Source organism: Oryctolagus cuniculus, chromosome 5 (assembly GCF_964237555.1).
Source record: "Oryctolagus cuniculus chromosome 5, mOryCun1.1, whole genome shotgun sequence".
Classification (NCBI taxonomy): Eukaryota; Metazoa; Chordata; class Mammalia; order Lagomorpha; family Leporidae; genus Oryctolagus; species Oryctolagus cuniculus.
In genome coordinates this window covers 169503089-169516724 of record NC_091436.1, presented here as the reverse complement: position 1 = coordinate 169516724, position 13636 = coordinate 169503089, and the positions used below count along the sequence as shown (strand labels likewise).

The window sequence follows — 13636 nt, the reverse complement described above, 5'->3', positions numbered from 1 at the left end:
GCACCTCCGGTCCACACAGGGACCTGAGAACCGAGCGGTGGCTTTCGGTGGCAGGTAGGAGCCTGTGTGGCTCCCACCCCCGCTGCCTTCGCATGACCCACCCCGCGCTGGCTTAAGGAAACTGGATGTGCTGACTATGCCCACTTTAGCTTTTCGTTGAAGTACTTTGAACAAAAATAAACACTTGAGCCCTCATCTGTTGATCTGACGAGTCAAACACACATCGGTTTTTGACTAACCTGAAAGAAGGCAGCAGGTGTTGGAGGTTTCTCATTTGCATCATGTCTCACAAAATCCAACCCCAGGCTCAATCTTGTCTCTCCACTTCTACCTGCCCACCCCTCCCCACCCCGCAAGGACCACAGAGTTCTTGGAAGTCATTATTTGTAGTTAGCGTTTCCTAAATTTAGCTCGTGCAGGAAGAATCAGTGGCAAGCGTGTACTTCTTCAGTTTAGACCCTGGAGTGAAACGTGGGTATGCAGCACAACCAGAGGACCGTATCTGACTGCTCTGAGGGTTTTCATATGACAGTTTCTTTGAGATTCTTGCAATCAAAAGGGAGCTGGCCAAGGATTCCACCCACTTGTCATCCATTTCTCCTTCTTCGTGTGGACCTCCAGTTGGTAGTCCGTCTGTACACACGTGTTTGTAGGTGTGATCTTCCTAAGGATGTTACTTCAGGTTCTTCTCTTTTCCTTTAACCTTGAGTACATTATCCAGATGTTATGGGGAGGAGAAATACTAACCAATCAAAATGCATATACCAAGCACCGGCTTGATTCTACCCATCGGACGAGGTGGGAGTCCTCGTGTGCTTCCTTGGAACACAGGCTTCTGCAGAGATGAGGCCGTCCAACCCAGAGTGCATCCCACTGCAATTTCAAGTCAGCAGTCACCATCTCCTGGGTCTGGCCTTCTGGAATCCAGAGTCAGTTCTCTCAGCGTCTACTTACCGTTAGGTTTCTATAGAGTGCAGGAATAGCCAGTCACAGGGAGAAAGGAGAATGAGGCCTGCCAGTGACAGAGGAGAAGGGAGTGGTGAGTTAGTCCTCAGTGGCCAGAGTCTCAGGTTGGGACCATGAGGAGGTCCTGGAGATGGACGGTGCAGTGGTCACTCAATAGTGGATGTCCTTAATGCCACTGGACAGTGTACTTAAACACTGATAACATGAGGGGGCAGGGGTGTTGTATTAAGCCGTTGCGTGCAACACTGGCATCCCATATTGGAACACCAGTTCAAACTCCTGGCTGCTCTGTTTCCAGTCCAGCCTCTTGATGCACCCAGGAAGGCAAATGAATGATGGCCCAAGTGCTTGAGCCCCTGCCACCTACATGGGAGACCAGGATGGAGTTCTGGGCTCCTGGTTTCAGCCTGGCCCGGCTCAGCTCTGGCCATTGTGGCCTTTTGGGGAATGAACTAGGGTATGAAAGATCTCTCTCTCTCTCTCTCTCTCTCTGTGTGTGTGTGTGTATCACTCTACCTAAAATTGGCTAAGGTGGTAAATCTTTTCTGTATTCTCCCACAATAAACAAAGTGCAGCAAGTGATGTCTACAGGAGAGGTTTTTCTGGGTGTGTGGTTTGTTAACTGTGTGTGAGCCGTGGTCTTGCTTCTCACTGGGGGGAGGGGCGGTCCCGATTTAAATTTTGCTTTTAACTTCATTTCTGTTTGTGGAACTGAGTTTTCGAGACTGAAATGGCACTAGCTCTCGATAGGGTCACTGTCTTGTCCCACTGCCCCCTTCACAGGGTGAATGAACCACGTGAAGAGAGAGATCCAGGTCAGCAGGCCGCCGTGATGCCTCCGAGAGGTGGTTGTGGTCACGGAGAAGACCCCATCTCTGTGGAGGACCCTGCCTGGGCTCACTCCTGCTGTCACAGGTGCTGGATGGGCTAAGAGGAGAAACCAAGGCCTCCAGTCCCCATGTTTCCGTTGCACCGAGTTCCTGACCCCTCCCGCTAATGCAGGCGTGCCGCCCTGTCCGTAACGGGTCTCTGTTCGCTTTCCTGGGAGACACCAGACCACGCTCGCAGGGCTGGATCTTCCCTGTGCAGAGCCGAACACCAGCTCGGTTCTGCAGAAGGAGACTTTTACTGACGCTGTTTCAGAAGGAGAGGAACAGTGAGCTCTAGAAATCATACTTGAAACAAGCGAGAGTTTGATCTCATTCCTACTCTTGAAATCAGAATCTCGGCTGCTGCTTAGCTCCTTGCCTGTGTATCGTTTTAACTGTAATCTTGAGTTTCAAGCCCTAAGCAAGGCCAAAACCTTTTTTACTTTTGGTGGTTACTATACCTGTTGAAACAGAAAACTGAGAAAATATGCGAACTTGTTGAGAATATGGACTCAGCTTTAGCTTTTTGTTCAGCAAGGGCCTCTGGAATGCTCTCTTCTCGGCCCAGAGATGCCTCTTGTTTCTTTCGAAACTTAAAACACAGAAGCTTCACCGGAAAGCCCTTGTGTGCAGATGGCTCCTGGCTCTTCTGCTTCTCTTCTGTGTCTTCCTGATGTTCACACCACATCGTTGCATGCCCATCGCTGGGACGCTTGGTACCAGGAACACTCAGTGTCTATGTGGTCACCTCAACATAGGTGGGGACTTTTTCTGAATTGTTCCCCTCTTCCCCATGCTGGTGCCCACCTCGTCGGTGCTGGTGCAGGTCTGTGGGTGTCAGGCCACTCAGAGTGCCATGTGCTCAGAGGAGTTGGCCACTCTGCCACGCTTGTGGTGGTCCCATTCCCTTAACTGAGCCAGGCTCAGTGTAATACCGGACAAGCCCCAGCACTCGAAAAGCCACAGCTGACGCTCAGTAGCTCCGGCAGAGTGGACGTTCGTTGGCTTTCTACCAGTCCACTTTGCTGCACCATCATGGAAAGTGTGGGTGATTTAAGTGAGAATTAGATTTCAATATAAATAAAAATAAATACAATAAATACAATACTATAGCAAGTGCCATGCTGCTGGGAAACATTGCAACTGTGTTTATTACTTACAAGTGTTTCAGATTTTTCTAGAATTTTTATAGGAGGGATAAAAGGTTTTTGGATTAAAAATTAGAGGGGGTTGGGTGTGGTGCGTTAGTTGTGGCAGGGATACTAATATGAGATGCTGGATGGGGAAATGGAATGACAGAACTCTGAATTCCTACCGCACAATTTTTGTTTTGCACATATAAAGCTACTCTGAAATAAAATGTGAAAGGTGCATAAGCTCTTTTTGTGACCTTTAAGTTTGCTCTACTTTTCATAACCTCACAAAGCACAGCCCACCCCGCGTCTCTCTCTCTCTCTCCTTCGTTTGAGTCCTGTAGCTGGGGCGTGAGTGCCACACAGCAGGAGCCCACTTGCAGGACTCAGTTCAGTGGTGCTAGGCTAGATCTGCGCTGGCACTGGGGCCCTGGGCCGCTTTCTGGATTAATAAGCAACTGTCACGACTCGTGCACATGTGCAGGCAGCTGAAGCCTCCTGCAGGTAGCTCCGGTTCTCTCGCCTGTGGCCTCCAAGAGACCCCTTGTGTGCTCTGTTAATGACTAAGTCAAAATAAATAGATGCTCTTGGCGGCAAGCGGCTGAGTGGTTCTGACAGTTGTCTCTCCCTCCTTGACTGAGCCGGTGGCAGAGCGCAGTCAGGTGTTCTCAGCCACGTTCCATGCGAGCGGGCAGGGGCAGGAGATGTGGCCGCAGCAGGTGTGGACAGCGTGCCTGTGTATGGCACAGCCTGAAGCCCCGCTCGCCTGCTCCTGGGGTTGCCAGGATGACGGGGCTGGTGCTCCATCCATTCCTTCTGCCCTGCCTGTTCTCGCAGTAGGACCCCTGTGTGTCCTGACCCTCACCTCGCTCTTGCTGCAGGTGCTGGCTAGTGCCTGGCTTCACCCCAGGGAGCTGCTTCTGTTGTCGTTCTGTCTTTGAGACAGTGTGCTCTTGTCTGTCTTCTCTGTCCTGCCTTAGCAGCAGGGGGTCCCCAAACCTGTGGTCAGGAGCCTCTTTGTTCCTCTTCAGAAGTTTCATCGATGGGAAGCTGTAGCTGCCGCCAGTGAGGGTGAGGGGCCCAGTGTGGACAAAAGTGAGCCCCTTGTCCTCTGTGGCTGTGGGCAGGGGTGCCCTGCACCATGTCCCTGTGGTTCCAGAGTCTCTGCCCACCTGACAAGGTGCACTTGCTTTCTGTCCTTTCCTGCATGGGTCACTGCCAAGGGCCGCGTGACATCATCCCAGGATTGTCTGAAGGAAGCACAGGGCTTTCCAGTTGCACTGCCGTGGGCATTTATGGCAAATGCGCTTAGGATAGCAAAAAGCAGTGGCACCAGCCCTCTCTCCAGCCCCTGCCTGTTCTTCGGAATTTTTTTCTTTCCTCCCAAGACATGGACCAGGCTGGGTTTAGGCTCTGCTGGAATCAGCACTGTGACAGGCAGTGTCTCCATCCTGTCTTGGAGAGGAGATCCGCTCCCGTGGCCTGGAGGGGGTGAAGACGTGGAGACCGGAGATGGCAGTGGAAGGGACATGGAAAGCTGAGCTCCCCCAGGCCCTCTGGAGGTGCTGGTCATGAGGGAGGCTGGGCAAGCGTGTGGGAGGCAGGGATTTCACAAGCCACGGTGCCCAGTCCTCCGCCGACTCTCGCCGAAGAGTCAGAGAGAAAAGTTGATGAGTCATCCCACTGATGCTGCAGGAAACCAGTGCCTCATCCACGCTGGCGGAGGGGAGGCGCGAGATGACCTTGTGTAGTTAGAGCCGTGCTTCCCGCTTCCTCGCCCTCTGCGTCAGGGCTGCCAGGCCTCCCTGGCTCCGGGGCTGCCTTCGAGTCCTGGAGAGCTGCCACGAGTCCCAGAGCAGCCTACACAGCTGCTGGGTCTGCAGCAAGCTGAGCACAGCGGCCGAGGAGGCCGGTGGGTGCGGTGGAGTGGAAGTCAGCCGAGGGAGAGCCGGCTGCTTCCCTGTGTCCCGTGCCAGCTGCTCTTTTCTGTTGAGATCGACTCATTGATTGATTTCAAAGGCGGAGTTACAGAGGGGGAAAGACATCTTCCATGTCTCCACTGGTTGACTCCCCAAGTGGGCTGGACTAGGCCCAAACCAGGAGCCAGGAACTCCATCTATCCGGGTTTCCCACATGGGTGGCAGGGGACCATCTTCCACTGCTCTCCAAGGTGCATTAGCAGGGAGCTGATTCGAAGTGGAGCATCTGGGACCCAAACTGGTGCACAAACGGTATGCTGGTGTGGCAGGCAGCACCTTAACCCATGGCACCGCAATGCCAGCCCCATGCCAGCTGATCTGGAAACCTGCACATGTGAAGTGTGTTTGGTCCGGAAGGAGTGTTCCCATATGGGTAAATGGCCATGAATTAGCTCAACTCTGTCAAGACCCCAAGGAGACTTTATTGGAATATGTACTAGTAGATTGTGTGATTTATTTTAACTTTCTAAAGATTTTTTTCTTTGAAAAGCAGAGTGACGGGGGAGGGGGGAGAGAGAGAGAGAGATTTCTCCTCCCATCTGTGGATATGACCACACCAGCCAAGTCTGGGCCAGGCTACACAGGAACTGCACTGGGCCTCTCACTTGGGTGGTAGACACTGAAGCACTTAGGCCCTCCTCTGTACCTCCCAGATGTGCTGGCAAGAAGCTGGAAGCAGCAGCCAGGACTTGAACTGGCACCCTGATACAGTGTCGCAAGTGGACGCTTGACCTGCTGGGCCACAGCAGACCCATACGTTGTTTTCAAAATCATGGTGAATGTTTTCGATCTTTTGCGAAGATGGGCAGAACACATAGGAAATATAAAGGTGAAAATGTTGTACTGACCTCTCGCCACGGTGGGAGGTCAACAGGAAGGGAGGGGCTTGTTAAGAGACAACGGGGAGCTTACTTTCCCCCAGAAGAGCTGGAGACACAGGCTGTCAGCTGAAGTCCCAGGCGTGGTCCCCAGGGCTCGAGACACAGTGGCCCGTGGCTCTGCACCCCTGCCCCTCCCCTCTCCCACGTGCTGCTCCCGAATGCATCCTGTCGTGGAGTGTCGGTTGGTGGAATCAGCTCTTCGGTCTGCACCTGTATAGCAAGGGGGATTGGAAAATGCAGCGCACGCAGCTTCTGTGTTGGAAAAGTAGGACTCACACTCTGGGGAGCCACAGGAGGTGCAGAGGCCGTGGAAGGATTGGGCAGCCACAGACAGACGTGCTCCTTCCCAGACAATAGTAGCACATGTGTGCAACACAGAAATCCAAATGATGGCCTCGAACGTTTCACGAAGAACTAAACATTTCTAGTGACTAGCAGATAAGTCGTTTCGTAACTTGAGGCGCTGAGGGACTTGGCTGTCTGCCTCCTTCTCTTGCTTGGCTACTTTTCTGCTTTCCAGTGAGTTTCTCCCTTTGTTATCCATGGCATGGTGGCACATGCTGTGAAATTCGGTGATTAAAAGAGGAAGGGTTTAAAACAGTTCACCTAATTTTTCATAAAGCCATGTTCTCCTGCAAAGGTTATGGCATCCCATATGGTGCCAGTTCATGTCCCGGCTGCTCTGCGTCCGATCCAGCTCCCTGCTAATGAACCTAGGAGAGCAGCGGAAGATAACCCAAGTGCTTAGGTCCCTGCTACCCACGTGGGAGAACTGGAAGAAGCTCCTGGCTCCTGGTTTAGCCTGGCCTAGCACTGACCTTTGGGGCCATCTGGGGAGTGAACCAGTGGATGGAATATACCTCTCTCTGTCTCTCCCTCTCTCTTTGTAACTCTTTCAAATAAATAAATAAATATTTTTTATAAAGAAGGCTAATTTTTATTTGGCATTGAAGACCTTTTAAGCTATGCTTTCTGAATGAGAAATAGCCAGGTTTGGGATAAAACTCACACTTAATACGATTTTTGTTGCATGAATTTATGCAAACTATTTTTTTGCATTTTTATAGAGGACTATATGAAGTCAACTTTTTCAAATCGGGTAATTCTTTTTCAAGAAATGTGTTAGTTTGATTCACAAACTTATACTGTTCTAAAAAATGGGCAAAATAGAACCAGTCCTTTCTGGGGTGCACGGCTCCCGTCAGTGTGTGGGTGACGCCGCAGCTGTGGAGACGGTAAAGAGAAGTGTCCCGTCACCGTGCTGATGTTCTTACTGACGGAGCTTCCTTTCGGAGCGCTGGGATCGCAGGTGAAATCCATGTAAAAAGTGTGATAAGTGAACAGGCATCTGAGATGGTTGTTTGAAACTTGCTGACACTGGAAAAGACTCACCTGTGTCACTCTGAATTCTGTCTAAAGCTACAGGCTATTTGCAAAGTGAATATTCGTGTGGTCATGGAAAGTAACCAGGAGCCTTAATTAGAGTTTTTCCCCCTCAGTTCCTTGGCAACGAAAGATGAGTGCAAACTTCTCCTTTCCATTTTTTAGTTTTTGGTCTGAGTAAACAGTTCCTTTAGATACGTTCTCCACCGAGGGCCCCCTCTTTATTTTCACTTATGCGCTTCGTTTTATCATTCTACAGGGAGTGAAATACCTGTGCATTCCGGCAGCGGATTCACCATCTCAGAACCTGTAAGTGTGCATCTGGAGGCATGAAACGTGCACACAGGACTGTATGTGTCGGGGAGGACGGTGCTGGTGTCGCGGCACAGCCGGTTAAGGGGCTTCCTGTGGTGCTGGCATCCCGCCTCGGAGTGCAGATCTGAGTACCGTTGCTCTGCCAAGGCACCTTGGGAAAGCAGAGGAAGGTGGCTCAGGTGCTTGGGCCCCTGTACCCACGTGAGAGACCTGGATGGATCCCTGGCTCCTAGCGTCAGCCTGGCCCAGCCCTGGCTAATGGAGAGAGACCCACTGGATGGAAAATGTCTGTCTCTCTCTCTTTCTCTGTCTCATATATAAACAGATAGATAGACATTCTTTAAAGACTTTTTTTTTTTTAATTTGAGAGGCAGAATTGCAGACAGAGAGAGGGATAGTCAGAGAGATCAAGATCTTCTATCCTCTGGTTCACTCTCCAAATGGCCACAACAGCCGGAGCTGGGCCAGTCTGAAGCCAGGAGCCAGGAGCTTCTTCCAAGTCTCCCATGTGAGTGGCAGGAGCCCAAGCACGTGGGCATCTTCCACTGCTTTCCCAGGCCACAGCAGAGAGCTGGGTGGGAACAAGAGCAGCCAGGACACGAACTGGCTCCCACATGGGACGCTGGCGCTGCAGATGGAGGCTTAACCTACTACACCACAGCGCCGGCCCCAGATACATAGGTAGGTATTTTTTAGAAAATAGGGAGAGGACGGTGAAGTTGTCTGAGCCCCGGGGAGCCCTGGTGTCCCGGTACAGCTGCAGGCCCCGGGAGAGGATGTGAGCCTGCCGAGGCTGGCGCTGACCACAGCGGGGCGGAGCTGCGGCTGGAGGTGCCTTCTTGTTTGCCGGTCCTTCCGTTGCGCAACACCGCCAACGGGATGCCCACAGAAGGGTCTGATCTTTAAAAGAGCTACCTGAAATGAAAACTTCAGCCTGGCTCATTCCCCTTTCCCTGGAAGCAAATCCTCAGAGAAGCCGTTGGATTTTGTCCAGAGCATGGCTGTCCCAGAGAAATCGAGTGTGAGCTGCACACGCAAGCCACATGTGTCCTTGCAAGCTTTCTAGGAGCCACACGGAAAAGCGAAAACAAGCGGCATCGATTCTAGTAGCACACTTGACTTAGCCCAGTATATCCAAAATACTACCATTTCAATATGTACTCAATATCCTTTTAATTTTTATTTATATAAAGGGAACAAATTTCATGTATTTCATAGATACAGTTTTAATAGAATAAAAATACTTCCCACCCTACCCTCCCTTGCTGCCTCTCTCCCTCCCTCCCTCCTCCTCCTTTTCTTATTTTTCTCTTAACTTTTTCAGCGACATATTTTCAGTTTACTTTATAACCACAAGCTTAATCTTCCACTAAGTAAAGAATCCAACAAGTAGCAAGTAGAAAAACCACTATTCCTCAGGAGTATAGACAGGGGCTACAAAGAATAATCTGATCTCAAAATGTCAGTTTCTCTCCTATACATAACATTTTTTGGTACTCTGTGTATTAGTTACAACAGATCAGAAAAATATATGACATTGTCTTCTGGGGACTGGCTTATTTAACTAAGCATAATGGTCTCCAGTTGCATCCGTTTTGTTGTGAAAGACAGATTTCATTCTTTTTTATGGCTGAGTGCTGATCCATCATACATATATACCACAATTTCCTTATCCAATCATCAGTTGATGGACATCTGGGTCCCTTCCAAATATTTTTTTTAAAAACATGAATGAGATATTTTTTTTTTCTCTCTTTTTTTTTTTTTTTTTTTTTTTTTTTTTTGACAGGCAGAGTGGACAGTGAGAGAGAGAGAGACAGAGAGAAAGGTCTTCCTTTGCCGTTGGTTCACCCTCCAATGGCCGCCGCGGTTGGCGCGCTGCGGCCGGCGCACCGCGCTGATCCGATGGCAGGAGCCAGGAGCCAGGTGCTTTTCCTGGTCTCCCATGGGGTGCAGGGCCCAAGCACCCGGGCCATCCTCCACTGCACTCCCTGGCCACAGCAGAGGGCTGGCCTGGAAGAGGGGCAACCGGGACAGAATCCGGAGCCCCTACCGGGACTAGAACCCGGTGTGCCGGCGCCGCTAGGCGGAGGATTAGCCTACTGAGCCGCGGCGCCGGCCTGAATGAGATATTTTACATCTCTTTTTTTTCATACTGAAGTATCAGAAATCTGTTCCACTTTTTTACACTGATAACACATTTCAGTTCAAACCAGTTGCATTTCAAGAGCTTGAAGGCTACATGCTCTGGTGGCTGCCTCATGGTGTGGTGAACTATTTTTTTTTTTAAGATTTATTTACTTTATTCAAAAGCCAATTTTAGAGAGAGGGAGAGACAGAGTCAGAGAGATCTTCCACCGACTGGTTCACTCTCCAAATGTCCGCCATAGCCCAGGGCTGGGCCAGGCTGAAGACAGGAGCCAGGAGCTTCTTCCAGTCTCCCACATGGGTGCAGGGGCCCAAGCACTTGGGTCATCCTCCGCTGCTTTCCCAGGTGCATCAGCAGGGAGCTGGATTGGAAGAGGAGCAGCCAGGACTCTGGCCAGCCCCGTATGGGATGCTGGAGCTACAGGCAGTGACTTAACCCGCTGCTCCACAGCACCAGTCCTGGGACGGAGAACTTGTAAAGCCTGCCTGAGCTGAGTAAATCCTTCCTCTGGGTCAGGAGAGTCTTGCCCTCTCTAGTCTCACAGCTGATGTCGTGTTAACCCCGTCCCTATCGGGGGGATCACAAACGATCGCCTGTCCAGATCACAGCAGCCGCATGGGGGTGGGTGGGATTAGGCTCTGGCAGGACGAGGGCGGGCCCTGGAGACCAGTGGCTGTTCCAGCTGTAGCATTCACCTCTGGCCATCCAAAAGTGACTCGGAAGGCTCACGGCTTGGAGGCGGGGGCAGCAGCAAAGGGCTTCACCACTCAGTGCGCTCAGCCCAGCCCAAGCCGCTGTTCATCGAGGGGCCTCCCAGCGTTACAGGTTACCACGTTCCGCGGGGGAAGGTACGGCCGGCGGTGGTGGTGGGAAATGTGGGAGCTTTCAGGGTTGCAGGATTCCTACTCCATGGCTCTTAGGAGTGAATGCATACAGATGCTACCTATGAGCAGTACTGACCACCCACTCTCTGTATTCAGTGTCCCCGGTATCTGACTTCCGTAAAAGCTGTCGAATGTTGGAATGTCGGCCAACCTTGAGTCTTCACTGCTGGAGACCGAAGAAATCACAACTTAGGCAGTATTTTTTGTGAGTTCTGTCTGTCTAACGAATAAACAGGGCTGGAGTCAGGTGGATTGATATTGGGAAAGGTGAGGCGGCAGGGCAGGAAATGGACAGAGTCGAGTCAGAGTGAGAAAGGACACGGTAGGTGTGAAGTTGGGACCAGTGCATTCTATCGAGGGGCCGTGTTTCCATGCTGATCTCCCACAGACAGGAGAACCTTGAAGACTGAGGGTGAAAGAGGAGGAATTTTATTAGGAAAACAAAGTAGTACCCTAGGGCTGGAAAGGGGCGGGGAAGAAGCATCAGAGAACTTCCTTGGTTACTACTCGTGTCAAGAAACAGAAGTGGTTGGAAGGGCATGGTTGATACGGAAGGAAATGAGCCACTGCCTTTCTCTGAAGACCACAGCAATCTTCTGCCCATGTTTTGGTGGCTATTTTTAGAATGGTTGCTTTGCTCTTATCTCAAACCGAGATCCTGCCATGTTGTTGAACTTGGCAGTGCCTGATTGGCTATCGGATTCTTTAGAGGAATCACACTGTAACCCAGCAGGGCCTCTGTTGTCAGGGAAGATGGCTGCTTGTCCTAGAGATGCCGCAGAACTCGGCTTTGCTGGGAAGCTGCGTGCTTGATGCCCTAATGGATGTACTGGAGTGGGCCTTCCCACAGACAAGTGAGAAGGAGACCTTGATGTCAGGAAATCTCAAATTTACAACAAGTTCCTTGTGTCAGGCAAGTCACGTTCACTCAGTCACACTTCACGTGCGTTATCTGAGAAAGGTCGGCTTCAGGATTTCTGGAGGCAAGATGTGAAAGTCTTCTCCAGGAGCTCCGGCACTTTGGAAAGTCGGGGTGTACTTTTACTCCACTCAAAGTGTGTTAGCATATCTTGAGAGTTACTTCAGAGGTATCCGGAATAGCACGTTTCGGTGCCTGGAAAACCCACTTGGAAGACGTGCTTACGTGGAGGAGAAGGGAGACAGAGGATGGACAGCTGCTTTTCCAGGTCTGCTGCCACTTGGCTCAGTTGTCCTTTCAGTGCGTCTGTCAAACCACCCTGCACACTCGCCCATGGATTTTGCTTCGTTCCCTCCTGAAGACGGGAAGAGGCCTGTGGTGTGGTATGGTGGTTTACTTTTCTTGCCCTCTCCTGTGTCTGGATGTAGTTGTGGGGTGGGGTCCCAGGCCCAGCAGCTCGGCAGGTGTTCTAGTACCATCCTGGGAGAGGGATGGGGAGACTGCTTGTGATGCTGTTCCCAGTGAGGTCCAACAAGAGTGAGACTTCTGCTGGAAAAAGAAGTCAACACGGCTACTCAGAAAAAGTCGGAAAAAGCCGGCACTCTACAATGGCGGCATGCTCGTAGACCCTTGTATGATTCTCCGGGAGAAGTTTCTGCTTACTGCGTTAATAACAGCAAGGCTTATGCACGAGTGAGGCTCTGGTACACAGATGTCTGTGACTCCATAAATATTTCTTATTGTACTAAAGTTATATGGAGGGCCAGCGCTGCGGCTCACTAGGCTAATCCTCCACCTTGCGGCGCCGGCACACCAGGTTCTAGTCCCAGTCAGGGCGTCGGATTCTGTCCCGGTTGCCCCTCTTCCAGGCCAGCTCTCTGCTGAGGCCCGGGAGTGCAGTGGAGGATGGCCCAAGTGCTTGGGCCCTGCACCCCATGGGAGACCAGGAGAAGCACCTGGCTCCTGCCATCGGATCAGCGCGGTGGCAAAAAGGAAGACCTTTCTCTCTGTGTCTCTCTCTCACTGTCCACTCTGCCTGTCAAAAAAAAAAAAAAAGTTCTATGGAGATGGTGGGGCTGAGTTTGGAACTTTGAGTGTGTTGGGTTTCTTAAGAGGTGGACTGTGAAATAGCTTGAATTTCTGTTTACCTGTTGGTGGTGTTCTGTTGGAAAACATAGCTTGCTTTTGTTTTTAAAGGCAGAGTGACAGAGAGAGGAGAGGGAAGGGAGGATTATGGAGAGATCGTCCATCTGCTGGTTCATTCTCTGAATGGCCACAACACCCAGGGCTGGGCCAGGACAAAGCCAGAAGCCAGGAACTCCGTACATGTTGGGGACGGGGGCCCACGTACTGGGTCATCCTGCAGTGCTGTCTCCCAACACGTTAGCAGGAAGCTGGACGGGAAGCAGGGTAGCCGGGACACGAAGCAGCACTCAGACATGGGATGCCAGGGCTGCAGCAGGCAGCCTAACCCACTGCACCCCAGGGCTGGCCCCATAGCTTACTTGTCAGTGACGAATGTCTTCCTCTGTTCTGTTGCTGTAACAGAATACCTGAGGCTGGGTAATTTACGAAGAAAGCAGATGAATTTTGGCTTACAGCTTTAGAGGCCGAGAAGGCCAAGATTGCACGGCCATGCCTGGCGAGGCCCTCATGGTGCTCCCTAACACGGTGGAAGGAGGACAGGAGGCAGGCACTGGGCAAGAGGGAAGAGAGGCCAAACTCCTGCAATAGCTAGCTCTTCTCTCAGAAAAGGCACACAGCTGTCCAGGAGGCCTGCAGCCCACGATCCAGACTCCTCCCAAGAGGACCACTCTGAGAGACCCAGGCCTTCACACCTGAACTTTCAGGGCCGCACACTCAACCTCAGCAAGGGGCATGCTTTTGTGATGCAATCAAAGGACTGGCCCGCAGCTGGCAGGCAGACCTTGGCCCACCGTGGCCCACCTCACCTCGGGTCGCCTGTATTTCCATCCCCCCAAATATTAGGAGCTGATCCCAGCCTCCCCCTTGTACATCAGCAGCCAGTGTCATGGTCGGGGGACAAATACTTAGCACTCCAGTTAGCACAATCGAGAGAGAGCACGCCTGTGCCTTAGAAAATGAGCTCTGGGTAACTCCAACAACTGGAAGTAGTAATCCTTGCTCCTGGCTTTGT

General features: G+C 51.5%; 1 protein-coding gene across 14 annotated transcripts in view; it reads left to right on the top strand.

Annotated features, from left to right (window-relative positions):
• The window catches only part of DUSP22 (dual specificity phosphatase 22), a 60413-nt gene that overhangs the window by 33780 nt on the left and 12997 nt on the right, over positions 1 to 13636 (top strand). For all 14 annotated transcript variants that reach the window (XR_011389079.1, XR_011389078.1, XM_070074880.1 and 11 more), the window contains one exon: positions 7471 to 7520. Coding sequence is in view for 12 of the 14 variants with exons in the window: in XM_070074880.1 (XP_069930981.1) it covers positions 7471 to 7520 (50 nt within the window). In the remaining 2 variants the exon portion in view is untranslated. The remainder of the gene's footprint in view (positions 1 to 7470; positions 7521 to 13636) is intronic.